Here is a 23994-nt window from a genome sequence, read left to right as displayed (position 1 = left end):
ATGAAATCTTTGATGGCTATGACTGTTTTTTCAGTTAGCATCCCCAGTTCTTAAGGAAGTGGTCAACATATAATTATGGTCCCTTCACCCAAGGGATTTACAATCCAATAGAAAGAAACAAGCAAACAATTATACACAAAGCTAGCAATATACTGGATAAAATAGGCGAGAATTAAAAGAGGACATGCCCAAACCCCTCTTAAGTGGGGTTTGCCAAAGCTTCCTGTAGAAACTTGTATTTTAGTTGGGACTTGAAGCTTATAATATTTTAAAATATATATATTCATTAAAATAACAATACAAAGCCCATTTTATTTTTTAATTACATAATTTTATGGAAATAATCATTTTTCAAAAAAAATGCAAAAGTGGCAGTTGTTCTTTAATATCTGACTATAAAAGATAGTTGGATTCTTTTATAAGTTTCTCCATTCCATCTATTATATTTTATTTTGATTGAAATTTGAATTGAAAATTGAAGTTTAGAAAGAAAACCTATCTTCAAACAGCTGTGTAGTTGAACAATGGAGGAGCTTTTTTAATAAGGAAATACATTTATTTATTCATTTGTTTGTTTATTTAATCAGTATCATGAAAATATCAACTTTGAAGACTCTCTGAAAACATTTTAGAGAACCTCAGGGGAGGGTAAACTACACTTTGAGAATCCCTTATTTAATTTTTGGTGAAACTTATGAGTCTTAATGAAGGAATGTGGACTAAAGAAATTGCAGACAATCTCTAACATGTAGAGAGCATCTTTTGCAGTCAATGCCTAGGGGGGTGCAGGACTTTCGCAGAAACAGAATATTGCTTTTTTCACTGTGCTGTTAAACTAGAGAGACAGGGAAGGGCTTCTTTGCAGATAAGCAGTAGACATCCCCTCCCTAAAGCCTAAGATTTTACTCCCCTCCCAAGGATATATGGCCTTAGTTAAAGGTGTGCTTAGTTTTCTTCCAGCCCTCTAACCCCATCCCAATATGAGCTCTTTAGGTAAATCTAGCAAGTTTCTTCTATTTCTGACTCTAGAGATCAGATTTGTCTCTGACCTTAAAGGGAGATCCCCTGGAGACTGGACACAGGGAAGCTGATTTCCTTCTCTTTCTATTGACTCACTTCTCTATGCTATGCCCTGTACACTGGGACAATGCTGGGACAGAAGGGGTACAATCTCATCCTTCCTGCTCAGTGTCCTCTGACTAATGAACTCTGGTTGTACTTGAGGCTCACCTCTATGAGTCATTTAAGTAGAATCTGATCCCTCATGGTCTGGGCTCCATGGCTATAGGCATCCCTTAAAGAACTGGCATCTGAGGTACCAATTCAGGTCAGCAAGGATTTCTTATGTAAAGTTGGGGGGGTGATACTAAGCAGAAAGGAGAAAGTCTATATCTGGGGCCCTCTACCACTCCCTTTCCTGATTGTATTTTTCTGCACCCAGCCACTCTTGGCTAGGATTTGACAAGTTGTTCCTAAAATTTGGGACTGGATGATTAGGTGTATAATGTAGATTAAATATGGACTTCTCCACTGGCTGAGATATAAGGTGGAGCCTAGGTTTTACTACTTTAAGGTGATAGTTTACAGACATTTATTAAACACTTAATAGTTTGGTGAATAGGATGTCAAACCTGGAGTCCCAAAGAGTCTTCATAGTGAGTTCAAACCAATCCTTCAGACATAATATCTTGTGATCTTGGGCAAGTCATCTAACTCTGTTTATTTCTCAGTTCCTCACCATGAAATGAACTGAAGAAGGAAATGATAAACTATTCCAGTATCCTTCTGAAAAAAAATAGGGTCTGGAAGAATCTGACATGAATGAACCTGAACTATAATAAAAAATGTGCCAGGCAGTATGCTAAATACTGAAGGTATAAAGAAGGAAAAACAGTTTCTAATCTCAAGGAGCTCACATTCTTTGGGAAAAGTAAATATACCAGCAACTAGAAGTTTTTATAAAAGTATTATTAATTACTAAATTTAAAAAATTGATTAAATATTAAAATAGAAGTTAGATTTACTGATTCACAAAGTGTTAAGGAAACCTTAACCAGTCTCTGGGTATCCTTAGTGTTGACTGAATGTTTAAGAGTTGTGTCTTTTATATAAGATTTTCTAAAAATGAGCAACAACAACACTATTGCTTTCCCCGAGTTCTTAGGATGCTAGTGGGGAGTTTCCTTGTCATCCACAGAGGAACCCTTGTGGAGTGATGCATGTCAGTGGCTATCCTGTGATTCATGGTGGAGAACAGGCTGGGAGATTTCATTGAGCAGGACAACTCTGGGCAAACAGAGTCAAACTGTATATTTAGAAGTTATTTATATGTAAGCTATTTATTTATCATATAAATATATATATATATATATATATATATATAACTATATATTAGAAGTTTATTAAGTCCTGAAATAAATCAGAGCCATGAGTTGAGAAATAAAGGATCTTTAATTAAGATACAAGGGTAGCAAAACTGTCATCCTGAGGAATGTCCCAGCAGTGAAACCCACCCCTCAAAATTCAGAGGAGTTCAAGCTGGGTTGAAAGCAGAGAAGTTTTATTAGGAGATAAATCAGACAGTAGTGGCTATATCTCTAGTACAAAGTTCAAAGAAGCCCATAGCCCAGGAGAGGCAGTAGAGATTTGTGCAAAGGGGGTTGGGGTGGAGGCAAGGGTGGGAAAGTTCAAGCAAAGGTTGGTTAAAAGAATACACAGTCTTCCCCAGGAACAGGTGGACATGGAAGCAGCATGTTTTGCAGGATCAGTTGATCACTAGGCTGCTTTGAGCCAGTCTGGGGGAGAGACAGCTCAGCAAGGTCAGTTAGCCAACACAAGTGAAGGCTTTTGGGAGTGAGCAGGACTTTGGCTCACTGCAGGTTTCTGATTGCCTCTTTTCAGTAAACAAGCTTACTCTGTTCAGAGCATCTGTCTGGTAAGGTAACTCATAGAAAACAGACATATCTCAAGGTCACTTCCACAATTCTTATACTTTGAGAATAGGAAGTAGGAGGTAGTAGAAGGTAGTAATGTCTAGTCCTGAGCATGAGTGGCCCTTGGCAATCCACTTAATTCTGACTATTTTGCCCTTGATGAATCCCAATGGAAGAATGTCAAGACATTAGAAAGTGAGATCTAGCTCAAACTAGGTTCCTTCATAAGATAATATCTCTGGGTGGGGGGATTTGGGGTGCAGTTCAGTCCAACCTGACCTAAAGTAAATATCCTAAGAGTAGGAATGTAAAAACTGAAATTCTGACATTAATAAGCTCATTAAAGGAGCGGAAAATAATATTAGGTATTAATAATTTTTTGTCATTATATTAACAGAATTCTGTCAGAAGATGCTCCAGTGAGTCAATCCAAGAACTGTAGATAGAAAGCAAAATGGAGAGAAAAGTTGGATAAAGATCATAAGTAGAAGAAAATGGTATGGTAAATATTGTCATCAGACCCCCTGAGACAGAAATGAGAAGATAGGGTAATATTACAAATTTTACTCAAAACATTTCAGTTCTCTTAACATCTGCTTTTCTTTCCTTTTCCCTCCTCTTCCCAACCATTATGGCTAATGTTTTTTTGCGGTTTTTTTACTTTCTTTAATGATCATTTCACAGCCTTCAAAAAAACTGGAAAAAACAACCAGAGGAAGTTCTATTTTGAATTTGATGCTCACTAATAAGGAATAATCAGTTGGTGGTTAGAGTTAATGATCACTCAACCTTAGAATTTGTGATAAAAAGGTGGAAAACCGTTTGAGTTTGACCCATGCTCTAGATTTTAAGAACAGATATCAAAGGGTTGAATTTTGTGCTCCAGATATCAGGTTTTGAAAAGCAATAAGAAATCTCTTAAATCTATTGGAGACTCATTTTAGACTGTAGTCATTAAAAAATAGGAACAATTTTGATTTCTAAACTACTATGACAGAGCTTAGAGTATATAATAAAGTCTTGTCATTCCTTCAACCAACCATTGCTGATGATCTCAGTACAAGAATGCTCTCAAAAATAAAATTCTTCAATGATTTCCATCAGGAAGACAACAGGGAATAGATTAAAGAAAACCCTCTATGATTGCTTGAAAAACTCTTCAGCCTCCACAGATTTCTATAATAGTTGTAAAGAAGGTGAAAACAAGGACAGGTAAAGAAGGAAAAATTCAAAAGCATGCCTTTGTCTTGTAAGATCAACATTCAAGAGTGCTGAAACATGAATTTATTTGAGACTGGTAAGGAAAGTGAAGGATGACCAGAAAGAAAATCTGGGGATCCCTCTAGGGTTTAGATCTTACAGCCTGATAAAACAGAGAGGATAGTTCTGCAATGACATTCTCTCCTTGGAAACAACAATAGCTCCTACCAATAGAAATAAAGCCTTTGTTGACTTAACAGTTCTTCCCTGAGTAAAGGAGGGAGTGCCCACTTATACCATCAGTCATCATTTTTCTCTTCAATGTACCTCTTCTGGAACTGAAGCTATCACCTTCTAGCCTCTCTGGGTCTCTTATATGTAACAACTAGTATAATTCTATCAGTAAGCAAAATTCCTCGTGGTTAAGTAAGTTGGTCACTGACCTGGGGCTCTAGGAAGTTGATTCTAGCTCATCTTTCCCTCTTTCCTGCTACCTTTGCCTAATTTTAAACTTGTGGATTATTTCTGGCATAAAATTTAAGTTCCAATAAAAAGTTGAATTAATGGTGTTGGAAAAAAAAGATTTTTGGATTTCTTTGGGATTTCACTTTTCTTTTTCTTTTTTAAATAGAGTTTCATCATGGTATACTCTTCTGGTCTTCTCACCCACTCCAAGGAACCAGGTAAGTATACCATGAGTACAAGCAAGAATATGAAAAAGGAGAGAGGACTTCCAAACTCTATAGTCCTTCTGTGGAGTCTTTGGTTCTGAGAATTGAGGGTGGATGTGCATTTCCTTCCTCTAGTGCCTCTTAAGAGCATCTCAGTAGCTGTAACTATCCGTGAATTTGTGGCAGATGTGTCTGCAACCCTGGACTACAAGAATGAGGAAAAAGATCCTGTGGAAGCATTCTTTGTGTTTCCCATGGATGAAGACTCTGCTGTTTATAGCTTCCAAGCTCTGGTTGATGGGACAAGTATAGTGGCAGAAATACAAGAGAAGCAGCAGGTAGAAGGGATGGGGCCCCCAGTATTCTTTTTTGCATTCTTCATGTTACATTGATATGTTTTATAGGACACACTGAGTTGCTTTTGTTCTCATTTGAGCCTGCTGGTTTAGCCATTGTATTCTTTTCTGTAAAATGAAGGACTTGAAATAGGTAATAATCAAGGGACTTTCCCACTCTAAATCTTTGTTTCTTGGCTGAACCCATTTAGACAGAATTCAATCCAAGTGACTATTGGTTCTATCATCAACGCTACTTTCCTTTTTCTCTCTGACTACCTGACCTCTAACCCCTTTCATTGTTTCCCTTCTGCCTCTCTCCACAAAGCCTTTTTTCTCATTCTTGCTCTTACTCTTTCCCTTCAGACCCAAGAAAATTATGAGAATGCCTTCTCCCAAGGTCAACAAGCCTTCATTCTAGAGCAAGAGAGGTGCTCTGGTGATATCTTCAGCTGCAGTATAGGAAATCTTCCTGCTGACAAGAAGGCTGTTGTCACTGTGAGCTATGTTCAGGAACTGTCCCTCGAGGCTGATGGGGCTATTCGCTTTTCCCTGCCAGCCATCTTGAATCCACACTATCTTTTCCAAGGTGAACCTTCTCTAGTAGCAAAATAGATAGGAGGGGACTTGTGGATGGAAGAACAATGGGGTCATCTTGTTTTGCCAGCATCCTGTGGCATGGGTGAGAAAAGAGTCCTTAATTCCTCCTGAGAGGAGGAATTTACTGAGTTATTTCATGGCTCTTTGCAGAGTTGGATGAAGAAGACATCACCTCTCATATGTCCCGTCTTCCTGGAAAGGAGCTGCCTTACACATTTAGTTTCAATGCCAATTTCTACTCTCCCCATGGCATTGACAAGGTCCAGTCCAACTGTCCTCTGAGTCCTCTGCAGTACTTAGATGATGACAAGACAGTTGCCCAGGTAACTAACTAAGCAAGGAGTTCCATTTCCTTGATGTCCCTACCTGTTCCCATATCTTAAACTCTTCCTTTTTGTTTCTAGTAACTGGCCAATATCCTGAATGAAATATAAAATGGTCATATTGTACCCATTTCCCTCCTTCTATGCCTAGATCTTTTTCCTTTTCATCCCAACTCATTTCAGAGCATCACTCATCAATGGGAAATTAACTCTCCAACCCCTTTCTCCTCATCTGTGTGAATCCAAAGAAACTCCTGGAATTTCCATCTCTTTTTATCTTTGCTCTACTCTGTCCCACCCTTATTCAGATTTCCTTGGCTGAAGGGCATCTGTTTGATCGGGATATTGAGATTCTGGTTTACTACAGGGAGGTGAACACACCCAGTGTGTCTGTGGAGCTGGCCCAGGCTGATGCCAAACCAGGTGAGCCCATCTCAGGAGCTTACTCATCTTGCTGAGGATATGCCTTCCAGGTGTGCTGACATTTAGCCTATTTCTTACTTTCTTTCACTCCTCTTCCTGTGAAATAAAGATTTCAGAGAAGTATTAAAATGCTTATTGGATAGTGGTAACTATGATAAGCTGTACTCTTGGGAATGCAAAGAAGAATCCTTACCTTTTTAAAAGAGACCAAGGAAGATTTCATTAGTATACCAAATATAGAAATACTAAGGTTTAAAGACAAAGATACTATTCTTATCTAATATAAAATCATAATGAAGTACAGTCACAGACCCAGAATGTCAGAATTGGATAAGATAGTAAAAATCTGTCAAGCTGAGTCTTTTTATAGAAGGTGTTAACTACAGCTTCCCTGTTGAGTGCTTGCATAACTTATTCTGTTGACAGGACCTTATATTTTATCCATCTTTAATTTAAGGTGATTAGATTAGGCACATAATTCTAGCTGGATGAGACCTTTTGGAAATCTCTCATTCCACTTCTGGTTTAGTCATACTTTCCTCTAAGGCACTGATTAAAAAAAAATTTTGAACAATACATGACTGAGAAAAGGTCCCTAATTTACTCCATTTGAAATCCCTCTGGATGTTGACCTTGATCCATTAATGACTACTTTGGTGGATGATTATTACTAGTTCTAAATCCTAGGAATGATCAGACCTGAATGTATCTCACTATTATTGTGACCATTTTGTATATAGTGATATCATAAGCTTCAAATATCTTGTTCAATCTCAAGGGTATTATGTGTATGACATTCCCCTGACCTAACAGTCTATGGGCCTTTCTTCTTTGACAAAGTTTTTCAAATATCACTGATAGCAATTCAGTCATCTTTCTTTTTAATACCTAGTTTATATTACCGAATCTCAGTATTGGAAAGAATCATGGAGGTTATCAATAACAACCCATTCATGGCTCCTCTACAAGCAACCCCAACAAATAATTAATGCCAGAGGGGGTAATAACACTGTCTTCTAAGGCAGCCTGTTCTACTTGTTTCAAACAGGGGTTTTATTTTTGTTTTTTGTGAGGCAATAGGGTTTCCCCAAGGTCATATAGCCAACTAAGTATCAAGTGTACAAGATAGGATTTGAACTCATTCCTCCTGAGACAGGATTTGAATTCATTTCTCCTGACTCCAGGATTGGTTGATCTATCCACTGTGTCATCTAACAGCTCCCTTTTAACAATTTTAATATAAATTTTATTTCTCTACATTGACTTGAAATCTGCTTCTCAGAAACTAATCATCCATTCATTGAGTCTTGCTTTATGTTCTGCAGGCAAACAGAGCTTTAAATTCAAACCCAAATTATAGTCTTTCAGGTATTGAGTACAATTATTGCATTTCTATTATCCTTTTTTCATGAATTCCTTCAACCTGCCTTAATAGGGCATGGGTACCAACCTCTACTAAAGAGATAGTCTATGACTCAGTTGGGTAGAATGATAATCTATCCTCTGAAACTGATTAGTAGTTTGACCCTTATCAAATCACAACTTTTGGCTTCTTCATTTTTCTCATATAAAATGGATTTTATAATAACACCTATTTTGTGTAATGACAAGATTCAAATGCATTAATATTTGTTGTCCTTTCATCAAACTCAACTCCCTGATTTTAGTGTAGTTTGTCTGGTAACATGCTCTCACTGAAGTCAGCTAAATGTCAAGAAAACTCCTAATGATGTCACAAAGGATAGGCACAAGAATGAAATGACTGAGCAGTGATGACTCCTTATTTATCATAGACTTGAATTCAATTCCTTGCTAAGTATTTTATGCTATCCTTTCTTGTTTCAAAATCATTCAAAGAAATGGAAGCAAAATAAAAGTTGAACAATGATCCTTTTTTCATCCCCCCCTTTATTTATATATATAATTTTCATTATATCAACCCTTGACTGGAAGTCTTTTGGCCACTTTGAGTAATTATCTTGTTACTTTTTCCCTCCCAATAAGACTTTTAAAAGACATTTCTATTTAAAAATTAGCAGAGTAGAAGAGATTTCTTCCCATCAATTCAGAGATATTGCTTCCAGCCTACTCCCTACAGCCTACTATGTCTTATCATACATAGGAATTGTGAATCTTTACAGAAAAAGATTATTTATTCTCTTGGTAAGATATTAGTTGAAACATGAACCATTGGTCTTATTCCTTTTATGGCTCCCTAGATACTGTGGGATTGGATTGAGAACCCAAGACCTATCTAGAAGTCATCAGAGCTAGCTTAAGTGATTGGGAAACACTAGTTTCTTTTACTGTAACCCCCATTATATTGTGATGGTAAAAGAGATGATACTCTCTGACATATAAATAAGACTTTTTATTTAAATCTATGCATTTTTCACCATTATGGTCAGAAACTGAAATCATGATTTCCATCTTGATGGTCAGTCTATCATATGTCCGAAGTTTTCTTTTATCTAGATTAATTTTGCTTGCTTGAAAAGAACCCTCCATGTTCTGGTTTCTCGCAAGCAAAATTAACCCATTCTGTATTAATTGCTATTACTTCTGAGGATAGACACTAAATCTGTAATTTCATTATTGTAAGTGAATAACTGGTTGAGGAAAGTTGGTCTATTAATCTAGACATCATGTGCAACTTAATATTACATACTTTCCTCTAGGAGTTTAAGTGATTCCCTAAGCTCACATAGCCCATCTGTCTCTGAGATGAGACTTGAACCCTAGTCTTCCTGATTCTGAGACAAGCTCTCTAAAAGGCTATATAGCCTATATTATAGAGTTTTGTTTTTTTTTGAAATATAAGAATACTCTATTTAGATAGCATCTCCATATGTTTTGCAAAAACTAATTCAAAACTATCTTAGGTTGTCTTATGTTCCTTAGGCAAATATCTGTCTCTTCTTTGTTTTTTCAGGAGAACACTTGTCTAGCTGGATGAATTGATAGATTTTATGTGGTCAGATAAATTTGTTACCAATTAATTTTATGAATGTCCTCTAATAAGGAAATTTAGGACAAGTTAAAGGTCCAGTTGTCTTATCTTAGATTCCTAGAGACATCTAATACTGCTGTTAGATGGTTTTTGTCTTTTATTTCTAATAATACAAATTAACATGATGTTTAATTTTGTATTTAACAATTGAACAAGTTATCTCTGTAGTATGGCTGCTGCTGCTGATGGTATAATTTGAAACCTTGCATGTCTCTTACCTGTATATTTTGAATTGCATCATACACCCACCATATGCTGTCCATTCATCATTTTACATTCTTGCCATGTAATTAGCCCACTTATTTTAGTCCTATATATTTCTCTGATGTTTATTTATGTAATGTCAAGGGTTTAAAAGATATGTCCTGAGTCTGTTGACTCCTCCTATACAATTCTGCATTGGCAATTTTGTAAGTTGTTTTAAGTCCTTTTGCAACTAGGATAAAAATCCAAACCATAAAGAAAAACTCAAGGTAATATAATTGAATCCTCAACCCTCATTTATCTCTTTTACCATATCATTTTGTTTCTAGGGGGCCTGTGATGTAAATTTTGTTTTATTGATTTATTTATTTATTTGCTTTTACCTCTGAATAGGTTCCTTGATGGGAGATCCAACTGTGATGGTGAGTTTCTACCCTAAAATCCCTGAGTCTCAGGAAAAGATCACTGGCGAATTTATCTTCCTCATGGACTGCTCAGGGAGCATGTCTTGCCCAATGAATAATGAAGGAGGAGCCCAGTTACGCATACACAGTGCCAAGGTACCAGCTTCTTTTCCTTTTACACCCCCTTGCATTTAACTTTCTTCAGGAGTGAAAATAGAACTTCTGGGATAAAATTAATCTTGTAACATACTATTTCATTTGGGGGTAGGAGTCGGGTTGAATCTGAATGTGACCATTATAAGGATAACTCATTGAAACTGGAGTTACTGAAGGAAGAACAGGGTGGGACCACTTATCACAAAAAATGGAAAACAGAAGAATTTCCTTCTTTCCTTTTTTTTTTTAAATATCTTCTCTACCTTTCTTCTCAATCAGGAAACCCTGGTTCTGATGCTGAAGAGTTTGCCCCTTGGCTGTTTTTTCAATATCTATGAATTTGGATCCTCCTTTGAGTCATTCTATCCGTGAGTCTGGTCAGATTAATAGAGGTGGAAAGGAGAAAGGTGGTTAAAAGGTGGAGTTTCAGAAGAAGTAATGCAAATGATGTAGTAAGAGAATTCATGAAGTAGTTGTATAAGACCTGTCCTTGGAGCTGGAAATTAGAAGAGGGGGACTAGGTTTAAATTCCTGACCCTGTTAGAAAATGTCTTTCATGAAACCCATATGTATATCTGCCTCTCAGAGAGAGTGTGGAATACACACAGCAGTCCATGGAGGATGCCATGAAAAGAGTGAAAGCTATAGATGCTGATCTGGGAGGGACTGAAATCTTAGAGCCACTGAAGGAGATCTATAGCAAATCCTGCAGACCTGGACACCCAAGACAGGTAAGGACATGAGACTGAGAAAGAGATTCAAGTCTTGTTTTGTTGATGGGGCCTTAGTCCTTTAGTACTTTAGTCCTTAGTACTTTAATCTTGTTTAAAGCTAGCAGCAATCAGATTTTTTGGGAGACAATCAAATTAAGTAACTTGCCCCAGGTCAATTGTAAGCCAACAAGTGTCTGAGGCTGGATTTGAATTCAGGTTCTCCTGTTATCAGGACTGGTGCTCTAACCTATAGACCACCTAGCTGCCTTTTGTGAGATCAATATAGTATTTTCTCCTGTAAGAGGTGACTTATCCCTTGCATTAGGAATGAGAGCATTGGCTATACAGTAACAACTCACAATTCATATATCAATTTATAGTATACATTAGAAATTATGTAAATGATAAATAATTTCTATCATTTGATTCTTACAACATTGGGATCTTGGTCCTACAGATATTATCACCACTTTACAGCTGGGCAAATCAAGGTTTGTGTTGAGTGATTTGTTCATGGTCACAAAACCAATTAGGTGACAGAGATGGCTTTAAACCCAGGTCTTTCCTGATACATAGGTCCAACATTCATTTTGCTACAATCCACATTCTCATCTGATCTTTTCCGGCCTCAAGTGAAAGCTCCCACTCACAGAAGAACCTGATTAAGCGGGTTCAGAGGCTTTAAAACTTCCCAGGTATCCTGAATGAAACACTTACCTCATGATAGTTGAATTAAAAGTGTCCCACACTTAGTACCTGTTTTGCAAATGCTTATCATCTTCTCCCCTCCAGCCCCCCACATTTCCCAGCTGATCTTGCTTCCATAACCCTGCTGGCAAGTGGTCAGTGAGCCTCCCCCTCATAGGTAGATCCACAGTAACACGGACTTGAGTGCTGAGGTAGCCTGCTTTTCATCAGGAGGCTGCCTGGCTCTACATTGGGTCAGGCAAGCCCTGGACCGAGTAACCTAAAGTGGCTTTAACAGGATCTGTGGCTACTTGTCTCTCTCTGCAGCTGTTCCTCTTCACAGATGGGGAAGTCTGTGGCACACGGCAGGTCATTGCTGAAGTTCAATGCCACAACCAGAATCACAGGTATGATTTTCAGCATTCAGTCTCTGACATATGAGGTTTGTTCCTGCTCTGCATCTATAATTTTATGATAATAATCTGTAGGGGGCTGGAGCCCTAAAGAAGGGCTTTGATACCAAATTAAGATGCCACCCACAAAGGCCTTTGTCTTCCACTGAAATAGGAATCAGTCTCCTTTTCCTGAGACTTCCTTTGGCCAGCCCTTCTTTCTTCTCATTATAGGTGTTTCTCTTTTGGAATTGGAGAAGGGGCTTCCATCAGTCTTATTAAAGGCATTGCTCGGGCAACTGGGGGCATTGCAGAATTTATCACGGGCAGGGAAAGAATGCAGCCCAAGGTGACATAGTTATCTTTTTTTATAAAAAAAAAAATCTCTTCCAGAGTGAGGAACCATAATCGCTACCTGAGCAGGAATAGCTTCTTGTCCCCAAGTCCTGCACTCTAGCATTTTTGATGTTTAGGTGCTTGGGTAATGTGAGTGGGTAGGGGAAATAGGACCTTTCCCTTTCTGGGCCTTGAAACTTTAAAACTTTGATCTGAGTGTTCTCCAGAGTATCTCTCAAAGAGGGGTAACCTCATTTTTATTTAAAAGGGAGCCAGGGGCGGCTAGATGGCACAGTGGATAGAGCACTGGCAGGAGTCCCTGAGCTCAAATCTGTCCTCGGACACACATGACAGATATATGCTTAAAGGAAATGAATATGAAGGAAATGAAAGATATAAAGACTAGAGCTAGTCTCAGAGATCAGGACCTTTCCTTGTTCCCTAAAGATTTTGGTTCTATAACTTGGGCTATTTTTTATTCAACTGTAAAAATTCAGCTATCCCAATTTTCCTATAAATGGCCAAAAGAATTGGGGAAACAAATAGCTGTGATATATTCATGAGTTTGGAAGAGGATTGAAATCTGGGTTCTCACTTGTCCAGGGAGGAGGAAATATCTTTTTACCTTAATTATATCCTCTTCCATCAAGTCCTCTCCTTTCCTCCAAACCCTCCTTTTCTAGAAGTCCTTTCCTCATGGTAGTTGAGTTTAAAGTGTCCCCACATATAATACCTGATTCATAAATGCTTATCACCTTTTTCCCCCCACATTTCCCAACTGATCTTGATTCCATAACCATGCTGGCAAGTGGTCATTGTGTCCAGCTCTCACAGACAGACCTTTCCTCCTCAAGCTCAGCAGCTTCCACTCTCTTCCTCCAGGCCCTCCGGTCCCTAAAGCTGGCCCTACAGCCCATGGTAAAGAATGTCTCCCTGACCTGGACTCTACCCCCTGGCCTGGAGACTACCTTGCTCTCTCCTGCTCCTACTGTCATCTTTCGGGGTCAGAGGTTAATTATCTACATTCAATTGAAAGGGACAAATACAGTAAGTCCCCATTCCTGCTTTTGGGTCCCATGATTGTGGGAGTCAGTGTCCAGACACTGTCCTGGACTTTTCCTTTTCTGTTAGTGAGTGGGTTTGTTAGCTTCTCTAAGGGATGGCAAGTATAAGAGAGGAACATGTGTTCCAGTTTCCTTCTCTAGCTGAAACTTGCTAATTTTTTTGCCTAAATATTAGTTCATTCTAATCTAATGTGAGTAATAACTCTGGGTCAAAGGACCACTTTTCAAAATTGATCTCAGGTGCTTAAAATTTATAATCTGGGGAAGTCCCTGAGCTGCTTTAGGCCTCTGTTCCCTACTATGTAAAATGAGGGGTCAAACTAGAGAACTTCTGAGATCACTTCAAGATCAAGAACAATGTTATTATGCTTGTGATTCAGACCTTGACATAGTCCTCCACGGGTTATCTGCTCCTTGACCTCTCTGCTTATCCTATTCTAGGCCAAAGAGGTAACAGGTGAGGTATGTCTCCAATACACCATCCAAGGTGTTGACTTCAGGGACAAGATGCCATTCTCACTGGATCCCAAAGCATATGACAAGTAAGAATCCTTCTGAATCTTCCCTTCTTTTTCATCCATCTGTTCTTGAGGTTTCTCTTCCTTCCCTTCTCATTAATCTTTCTAATACAAACTCAAATATCTTTTCTTTATTACCTATTTTTCCTGGTTAATGGAAAATCTATGGTATTGGAGGTTAGAACTTACTTCCCAGGGTCTAATCAATAGTACAGAAGATTATCTTGTTCCAGACTTACCATTCACCGCCTGGCTGCCAAGTCCTTGATCCAGAACCTTTATGGCAACTTACAAGATGTTCCAGAAGAAAAGAAAAAAGTGGTAGACATCAGTCTACAATCAGGAGTTGTCTCCACTCACACTGCCTACATTGCTATCAATAAGGAACTCAATCAGCCCATTCAAGGATCCCTAACTCAGAGTGGTATTCCACTGGCTTTTGGATATTATAGGACCTCACTTATACCAAGTCAGATGGGTGAGTAAGGTGATTCTGAGCTCCTTGATTCATATTCTACTTTTTAATTTACTTATTTATTTTTTCATATGCAGAGATAATTTTCAACATTCATTTTTTGTAGTTTTCTCACTCCCACCCTTGCTTTCCTCATCTTGATATATATATACACATGTATAGATTCATATTCTAGAGATAAATAGATCATATTGGTTGTCTTCTGTTCTTTTCATATCTGGAAAACCTGGCTGGTGTTTTGAGATACTTCATTGGAATAGCATTTCTGCTGCAATGAGAGGTGGGAAAAGCCCTTCTTGGGTAGAGGGTAGATGAAAAATCAAAGAGAAGAAAGAAATAAAGGATTTAGAATATTAAGAAACTGAAATCTTATAGAAGATTAACAGTCATACTTGCTAAAAATTATGGCCATTTTCTTCCTTTCTGCCTTTTAACTATAGATAAATAAGATAAAAATGTCATATACATGGTTACTACCTACCAAGAAGATTTTGGGAATGCACTTGACAACTTGTATTGGGACTACTTTGATACCTTCAGTGACACAAGAGGATCTTATAGTTAGAGAGTATTCCAGTGGCCATGCAACTTGAAGAATAACTGTCCTTCCTCTTGACTTCCTGCCTGATCCAGGGATACTGAGGCAGTTCTGATCTTAACTTCTGTATTACTGGGTTTCAGCTATGTCATCGCCTTCCTCTGGAATTTCCTATTTTACATCTCCTGTATCCTTCACTGAACTGGATGATAATGAAGATGAGGAACCTACTGACTGGGATGATGAACTTTGTACTGACTATATTTGTAAATCAGACTCTTCCACAATAATATCTGCCAGAGGTAAGATTTTTTTCTTTTTCTTTTGTATTTTGTTCTGTTCCATTATACATCTGGAGGACTTCTCAAAAGTGCCTGCTTTCTTGGCAAAAAAAAAACTCTGCCATGATTGTAGATTCAGAGAAGTCTTCTTTTAAAATAACATCACCCAGGGGCAGCTCGGTGGCTCAGTGGATAAAGCACCGGCCCTGGAGTCAGGAGTACCTGGGTTCAAATCCGGTCTCAGACACTTAATAATTACCTAGCTGTGTGGCCTTGGGCAAGCCACTTAACCCCATTTGCCTTGCAAAAAAAAAACCCTAAAAAAATAAAAAATAAAATAACATCACCCCATTATATCCCAAGTATCAAATTCTTAGAGGATTTTCCATGACTCTGAATTCTGCTTTGTGTCATTATTCCTTTGTGTGCTGCAAACCTTTTGGTTCTACATGATTTTTTAGGCTTTTGCAAGGCAAATGGGGTTCAGTGGTTCAGTGGCTTGTCTAAGGACACACAGGTAATTATTAAATGTCTGAGGCCAGATTTGAACCCAGGTACTCCTGACTCCAAGGCTGGTGTTCTATCCACTGCACCACTTAGCCACCCCCTCTACATGGTTATTTTTTAAGGCTTTATCTCAAAAGTATTAGGCAAAGGAAGAAAATTTATTTGTCTTCATATTGTCACTCTGGACCTTGCTTAACTGCTTTGTACCCTGGTTATTTATATCATTTTGTTTTTCACAAAATTGTACTTTTCCTGATAGTAAAGCAGCAGCACTCCTCTTTTCCTCTCCCCTTCCCACCTCACCTCTCCTCCAAATTATAGCCATTTTATTCCTTATGCCTAAAACTATAGTTATATTGTAGAATAAGTATCCAAGAAGATATAGGCACCTCCACTATTAACTGTTACTGAAAGGTTGAGAAGTAGTAGAATTTGTCAACTATCTACCTGATTAAGTAATTAAGAGGCCATTGGTAATCTAAGAGAGAATAATTTCAGTTTAGAAATCAGATTGGAAGGCAAGTAAAGTGTTGAGAGAGGAGTTAATCAAGAAAGTCTGGAAAGCCATATCTCTTCTTTTCTTCCCAATTCTACTTTTCTCTTTTGCATTTAGCATATGCAGGAGTAATTTAAAACAAAACAAAATATGATAAAGATCCTAAGGTCTTTAGTTTCTTGCTTAGTTTTTCATAATTTTCTGAAATGTACTCTAATTTTGTTCTGGTGGATCCTTTGCCTCCCATAGGATTGGAAGGAATGGATAGTGGTTTTCAAGTGAGAAAATTTCAGGAGATTCTCCTGTCCCATACTTGAATAGATTTAGGTCTCAGGAAGACAAGAAAAACTTTTCTATTGGCTAGGATAACTGGATAAATGGTTCTAGAAGTCAAAGATAGGATCTATAATTAGAGTTGGACAGTTACAAATGTATGTTTGATATAAGGAAAGACATCTCATAGGCTAGAGGCAATCCAAAAGTAGAATGAGTTGCCTTGAGTTTATGGATATTCATTCACTAGAAATATTTTTAAGTAAAGACTGGAGGGATGATACAGTAAGGATTTCTGTGGGAATATATTTGACTAGAGGACTGTTTTGGTTCCTTAAAATTCTGAGATCCTGTGATCCTCTGAAAAGTTTGTATTAGTTTGCCTCATTTTTCTCTGGGTTTTTAGCAAATGAATCCCTTCCTCTTGGCAATTCTGAAAACTAGCTACCACACCACCTCCATAGGAAGCTCAGACTTATTTCATGTTCTGCCCTTTCACTTCCTTCTCTATTTTGAATTGCCAAGCTTTATAACACATGTGAACATTTACCTGTACTTCTTTAGAACAATAAAGATGTTCTTGCATTTAAAAAATTCACAATTTCATGATGCACTCAGGAATTTTGCTAGCAATCAAAATCAGTAAGTTACCTATAATAAGAAGACTCTACTCTTTTCTGGAAAATGAGAGGGGGAAAAAATTTCCAATTATCACAGGAATCTTCCATTCTTTTTTTGTTTTTTTTAATATTGCTTTTATATATATGTGTGTGTGTGTATATATATATATATATATATATATACATATATATATATATATATATATATATATATATATATATATATATATATATCGTCCATCCTTTGTATTGTCAGATTTATTGAAATGTAAATAGGAAAAATATCTTCTTTTAATTTCTCCTTCAGTGATGGTAAATTTGCTCTTTTCTTTTATTATTGAGAATTTGTTTTTTTCTTTTTTAAAGAAAGTTAATGAATACTTATCTATTTTATTTTTTATCAAACCAGGTAATACCCCATAAACTTAAAAAATCCTGGTGTTCTTTCTATTTTATTAATTGCTTTAGATTTTTTGGATTTCCAATTTTGCCTTCAAAGCTTTTGATTTGTTCTAGTTTATTTTTTTTCTGGTAGGCATGCCCAATTCATTGTCATGTTCTTTGTCTATTGATGTAAGCATTTTAGAGATATAAAATTTCCCCCAAGTATTGCTTTGTCCTATATCTCATAAATGTTGATATGTTGTCATCTTGATATTCTCTTTAATGAAATTATTAATGGTTTCTATAATTTATTCTTTGACCCATATGTTCTTTAAGATTAGATTTCTAACTAATTTTTACTCTATATTTCCACTGCTCTATATTGAATGTGACTTTTATGGCATTTTGATCTGAAAAGGATGCATTTGATATTTTGCTTTTCTCAATTTGTTTATGAGGATTCTATGCCTAAAAATTGGTCAATTTTTGTATAGGTGCCAAAAACTGCTAAGAAAAATATATATTTCCTTCTATACAATGTTCTCCAGAGATCTGTCTTATCTTTTTTTTCAGAATTTTATTCACCTCCTTAACTTATTTTTTAATTTATTTTGTGGTTAGATTTATCTAGGTCTGAGAGGAGGAAGTTGATGTCCCCCACTCATATAATTTTGTTTATTTCATCCTGCAACTCATTCTACTTCTCCTTCAAAAATTTATGCTATATATATATATATATATATATATATGTATATATCTGTGTGTGTGTTTGTGTATAAAATATTACTTCATTGCCTGATATCTTTCAGCACACTTTAGTTTCCTTTCTTTCTCTTTTAACCGGGCCTATTTTGCTTTTATTTTGAGATCATGATTGCTAGTCTTCCTTTCTTTTTTAGCTTCAACTGAAGCATAATAGATTCTGTTCCAAGTCCTTACCTTTAATCTGTGTGTCTCTGTTACAAATGTACTTCTTCCAAATAACTTATTGTTGGAATCAGGTTTTTAATTCATTCTACTATCCACTTCCATCAGGTAAGTTCATATCATTGATGTTTATATTAATGATAATTTACTTTGTATTTCCCTCCATCCTGTTTTCTCCCTATTTATGCCTTGTACTCTCTTATCTTTCACCCTCTCCCTCCTCATAAGTGTTTTACTTCTGATCACTGTCTCTTCCAATCCACCTTCCCTTCCTCATTTTCTTATCCTCATATCACTTTTTGCTTCCCTATGAGGTAGGGTAGATTTCTTTATACAACTAAATATACTATTCTTTCTTGAACTAATGAGGGTTAAGCTTTGCCCTCCAATCCCAGTCCTCATCCCCTCCCCCTTACCTCTTCTTCTACTACAGTTTATTTTTCCATCCCTTAACTTTGTTTTCTTTTTTGTGGATATCATCTCATTATTATCATCTTACACCCATATCATCTCTTTGTGCATACTCCTAATTGCTATTACAATCAAAATTCTTAAGTTACAAATATCTCCTTGCCATGTGGGAATACACGTGGTTTAATCAGATTGATTCTCTTATGCTTTCTCTTTCTTATTTTACCTTTTCACATTCCTCTTGAGTATTGTATTTGAAGATCAATTTATTTTCTTCAACTCTGGTCTTTTAATTAGAAATTCTAGAAAGTACTCTAATCCATTAAATAGCCATAACCTCTTCTCCTCAATACCTCCAGAACACAGTTTTGCTGAGTAGGTGATTCTTAATTATAATCTTTTAGAATATAATATTCCAAGACTTCTCATTTTTATGTAGAAACTATGTAATCCTGACTCTGCCTTCAGAATATTGGAATTGTTTCGTTTTGTCTGATTAGTATTTTCTCCTTCACTAGAGCTCTAGAATTTGGGTCTCCAAATCCTTGAAATTTTTATTTTAGGATCTCTGGATCTCTTTCAGGTGATGAGCCCTGGATTCATTGTATCCTATGGTTCTAATGTATCAGGGAAGCTTTCTTTGATAATCTCTCAAAATATGATGTCCATGTACTTTATAAAATAATGACTTTATGCTAGTACAATAATTGCTAAATTATCTTTCTAAGAGTTCAGGTCATTTTTTTTCAAATGAGAAACTTCACATTTTCTTTGTTTTATATTGAAGTCTCATAGAGTTATTAGCTTTCACATATCCAATTTTAATTTTTAAGTAACATTTTCTTCTATCAGATTTTATCTCTTCTTCATTTGACTAATTTTATTTTTAAGGAATTATTTTCTTCGGTTAATTTTTGTGTATATTTTCCATTTTCTGTGCTTTTAATGAATTGTTAATTCTTTTAATGATTCTCTTGTGTTACTCATTTCTTTTTTCAATTTTTCTTCTTTTTCTCTAGTTTACTTTTAAAATTTCATTTTAAGTCTTATAAAATTGAATGCTAATTATGTCTTGGTATATAAAATTTTTTAAATATTTAGGGGAAAATGAATAAAAATTATATTAAGGCTCTTCCATGAGCACTTTTTAAGCCTGATATCAATTTAAGTTTTTCTTTGAGGCATCACAAGTAATCATTTTGACACTGTTATTCTTATTTAAATCTGTGCCTTAATCCTCCCTATCTCCATAGAAACTTTATAAAGTCAAGTACATTTTTTTAAATATTTTTACCTATTTTCAGCCAATTTTGTGACTCTGTACTTTTATGTAAGTGTTTGTCTCTATTCCTGCCCTGTTCCATATTCCTTGTTTCCAATTTTGGCATCTTTCTATTGACTTTTACTGGGTCTCAAGGCCTAGCTGCTGGTTTGCTCAGTCTGCAAGAGGCCTTTCTGTTGTTCATTTGTTTTATGGATGGGGTCTTGCTGCTGGTTGACTGGTAGAGCAGTTAGTTTGGTCAGCAGTGAGGATGGTTCCTAGTTGGTGGTCTATACTGGTGTAGAAACTAGCTGGGGGATTGTCTAGAGCTCAATACAGGCTTGATGTAATTATTGGGGTATAGTGCTGTCTGAGGTTTTTTTTTATATGAAGATTAGGGAATCTAGTACTGGGGCTGCAAGGAGCCTTCGCAATTTCCCCTTCCTAATATATCATGCTTTGTATCTAGTAGATTTTTGGAAAAATTATATTTAATCCTTAACTGGCATGGGGATGTGAGTGTCACTGAAGATTCCTATTTATTCCCCCAGGCATATCCCCTCCAGAGTCTCTACTTCTGCAACTTATTTCCCTCCAGAAGGCAGATGGTTCTTGGGAATTGGATGAAGCTCTGGCCTCAGTCTTAGGTGTGAATGTTCAGAATGCATTGGCTGCATTGCCTGACCAGGTGAGATCCCAGAGAGAGGCAGGGATAAAATGGGGTATGTATGAGGATCAAGGGCAAGAGAAGAGGTGACCCTCTTTGCAAGAGAAAGCAATGGACCTTTGGGCAAATGATTCTCATTATGTGGTCTATGACCCAGAGAGGTTTATGGAAATACTTTCTAGGACTTAAAAGCATATATATGTGTATATATATATATATACATATATATATATATATACATATATATATATATATGTATATATATATATATATGCATACATATATATATATTCTCTAGAGAAAAGATGTTCTAAGGTGGGCCACTGTCTTGGCTGTTCTGTGGATGCACAGTTTCAGCTGGGCTGAGAGAGATGAATGGGAACTTCTGGAAAGGAAGGCTGTGGCATGGATCCAGTCTCGATCTGGTAAGAACTCTTGCCTTGAGATTCTTTTTCCTCATAAATCAGGAAACTTACTATTTCCTCAAGATACTATCACAATAACTTGACTAGAGTGGGAGACAAAGAGATTGATTGCCTGATTCCCTTCTATTCTATTTTCAACCCAGAGGAAGGATTTACACATAAAAGAGGAGACTCAAGAGGAAGATTGGAAATGCCTGTAGGAAAGAGTCTGTATATATCAAGAATTCTAGACAGAGTAGTCTTGCCTCTCTTCACCTTCCTTCTGCCAGACAGGATAGCATCATTTCTCCTTTAGTCTCATTGATGCCCCAAGGATGAACCTGAAACTTATCAAACAGTCTTTCACTCTTCTGATAATAAAAACATTGTGCCTCCAAAGTGTTTGTGGGGCAAGGAAAAATAAAAGGGGAATTTAAGGGATAAGAAAAGAGAACAAGACTCTTGGTGGGTACTACAATGTCTAATGCAGTACCTTCTGTTAATCATAATAAATGTCTAATGAGTTTACTGGAGTTAGAAATGGTTGGGAGAGGGTAGAATGGGAATAGGGGTAACTAGGTACTTCAGTGGATAAAGTCAGAAAGATCTAAGTTCAAATCTGACCTCAGATAACTTATTAGCTGTGTGACCCTAGGCAAGTCATTTCACCCTGTTTTCCTCAGTTTCCTCCTCTTGGAAATGATCTAGAGAAGAAAATGGCAAACCACTCTAGTATTTTTGCCATCACCTTAAATGGGATCACAAAGAGTCAGATACTATTGAAACAATTCAACCAGAAGTGGGGAGAAAGAATAAAGGATGGAGGCATAGAAGGAAATAGGATACAAAATGGTAAAATGAATCCATTTTCCTGCTTTGCCTTTTTGTCTTCTTATCCATCTTCTTATGTTTACAGATCCCTCTCTGTGTGAATGCATCAAAGCCGCCAATATTCTCCTGAAATCATCTGTGGATCCTGCTGTCTTTGGTCTCTGAGAGTAGAAATGGAAAAGCTTATCTTAGGCTACTGCTCCTTACCCTCTCTGCTGCTAAAACCTATTGGTGTGCCTGCTTTCCATGTTATAACTCATTTCCCTTAGTAATTGATTAATCCCATTGTTTCATCCACTTCAAGTATTTATTTATTAAGGGCCCTACTATAAATTGGACATAGAGAACTAATTCTAGGAAGACAAAAATGGTAGACTTCTCACAAAAGCAATTTGCATTTCACTGAATAAAGCAATAAGGGCACAAATGAGTAAATTCCAAAATATGTGCAAAATTAATATTTTTAGAGGGGGAGGGTTTGGGGAGAAATAGGAAAAGTAACAACTGGGAAAATCAAAATAAGCCTCTTTTAGTTCCACTAAAACTTTTATACTAGGTCATTCTTTGAAATTATCAGAATATCTATCACTGCATAAAATCCATGAAGTTTATGGTTGGGGAAGACAGATATTACTTCATTTTTTCTCTACCTCCCTTTAGGCTATCTCAGGGAATATTTTAAAAAGAGCAAATCCCTCCTTTTTAATACATAAACAAAGAGAGGGAATTGCTAATTTGAAGTTTCTTTTAGTCTATGTGTAGATAGAGGTTGAGGACAGAATGAGAATTTAGTATTAGATGACCTAAAATAATTATTCTAACACTGTACCCTGTACTCTACCTAGACAAAGATGGTGAGCAAATAAGAACCCTTTCAAGAAGCTAGAGGTAGAAGGCAAGAATTGGGTTTAATCCAACTCTGTCTTTGGGGTGGAGGGGAAGGAGTGCTGGGAAGAGATAACTAAACTTAGCTGGATCATTCTGATTCTGTCTGAGGTCTTTATATCTTTGAATTCTACAAGCAATGATGAGCTTCCCCACACCACCTGTGAGATCTATTGAAGACACAGACTTCTCTGTGGTCAAGGAGGCAGAATCCTATGATTCAGCAATGAACAATGCTAGGAGTAGTAGCAGTCAATAGATTTAGGATAGAAATTGACCTCTCCCTGTGAGATGAAGGAAAAGACTTTGCAGGTAGGTTACAATCAGGCCCTTATATCCCTACTTGCTTTGCCAAAGGTACTTCACCTTTTCAGAAACATGTTATTCCCTACAAAAATTCTAGTAACAAGAATAAAATGTCTTGCCTTTTAGTTCTCTTTGTTTTATCTGCCATTTTCTTCTGCCTAGTCACAGAATCTTGGTCGTCACACCCCTAATCTGCTCTTCCAATTGCCTGCTTTTCCCAAAAGGCAAACTCCATCTCTTCTGCTCATTTTCTACATAGGTATCCAACTGTCCCATCTTATAAGCAGTACCCCATAATGTAGCCGCTAGCCTCAGTTCTTTTGAGTTGGGAATAATCTTACTTAGAATTCCCAGGTATGTCTAGATGAGCTTGCAAATTCATGGCATTGCTAGAGGAGAATGAGCAATGAAATCACTTTATAGGGGTGGCTAGGTGGCGTAGTGGATAAAACACCGGCCCTGGAGTCAGGAGTACCTGGGTTCAAATCCGGTCTCAGACACTTAATAATTACCTAGCTGTGTGACCTTGGGCAAGCCACTTAACCCGATTTGCCTTGCAAAAACCTAAAAAATAAAGAGTTTGAAATCACTTTATATCCTTAAAATCTGCCTAGTTATCTAGTACTGGGAGAATATTCTCATTCTGTTTCTTAGTCAAAGATATACAATCCAGACTCCTACTATTCACACCTTTCTCAAGTTTACTTATCAATTTTTGGAGAAGATCGGAGTCCCTAAGCAATTATATCTTATATCTTC

The 23994-nt window shown here is 36.9% G+C and overlaps 1 protein-coding gene across 4 annotated transcripts in view; it reads left to right on the top strand.

The window, feature by feature from the left end:
* Window positions 1–23340, top strand: part of LOC141507565 (von Willebrand factor A domain-containing protein 5A-like) — a 156653-nt gene extending 133313 nt beyond the window's left edge. Inside the window, exons 1-19 of one of the 4 annotated variants that reach the window (XM_074215342.1) lie at window positions 2258–2330; window positions 3331–3435; window positions 4765–4816; window positions 4940–5142; window positions 5506–5728; window positions 5890–6062; window positions 6371–6485; window positions 10093–10259; window positions 10539–10627; window positions 10846–10990; window positions 11987–12066; window positions 12286–12400; window positions 13270–13434; window positions 13893–13993; window positions 14203–14447; window positions 15126–15284; window positions 20694–20830; window positions 21108–21234; window positions 22130–23340. In XM_074215342.1, the coding sequence (XP_074071443.1) occupies window positions 3433–3435; window positions 4765–4816; window positions 4940–5142; window positions 5506–5728; window positions 5890–6062; window positions 6371–6485; window positions 10093–10259; window positions 10539–10627; window positions 10846–10990; window positions 11987–12066; window positions 12286–12400; window positions 13270–13434; window positions 13893–13993; window positions 14203–14447; window positions 15126–15284; window positions 20694–20830; window positions 21108–21234; window positions 22130–22209 (2379 nt within the window). In that variant the 5' untranslated portion in view covers window positions 2258–2330; window positions 3331–3432 and the 3' untranslated portion in view covers window positions 22210–23340. Of the gene's footprint in view, window positions 1–2257; window positions 2331–3330; window positions 3436–4388; window positions 4560–4764; window positions 4817–4939; window positions 5143–5505; window positions 5729–5889; window positions 6063–6370; window positions 6486–10092; window positions 10260–10538; window positions 10628–10845; window positions 10991–11986; window positions 12067–12285; window positions 12401–13269; window positions 13435–13892; window positions 13994–14202; window positions 14448–15125; window positions 15285–20693; window positions 20831–21107; window positions 21235–22129 lie in introns of those variants that run through there. The other 3 variants (XM_074215343.1, XM_074215345.1, XM_074215344.1) reach the window with 3 other exon arrangements.
* The last annotated feature ends 654 nt before the right edge of the window (window positions 23341–23994 follow it).

Source organism: Macrotis lagotis, chromosome 1 (assembly GCF_037893015.1).
Source record: "Macrotis lagotis isolate mMagLag1 chromosome 1, bilby.v1.9.chrom.fasta, whole genome shotgun sequence".
Lineage (NCBI taxonomy): Eukaryota > Metazoa > Chordata > Mammalia > Peramelemorphia > Peramelidae > Macrotis > Macrotis lagotis.
This window is presented reverse-complemented; position numbering and strand designations above follow the sequence as displayed.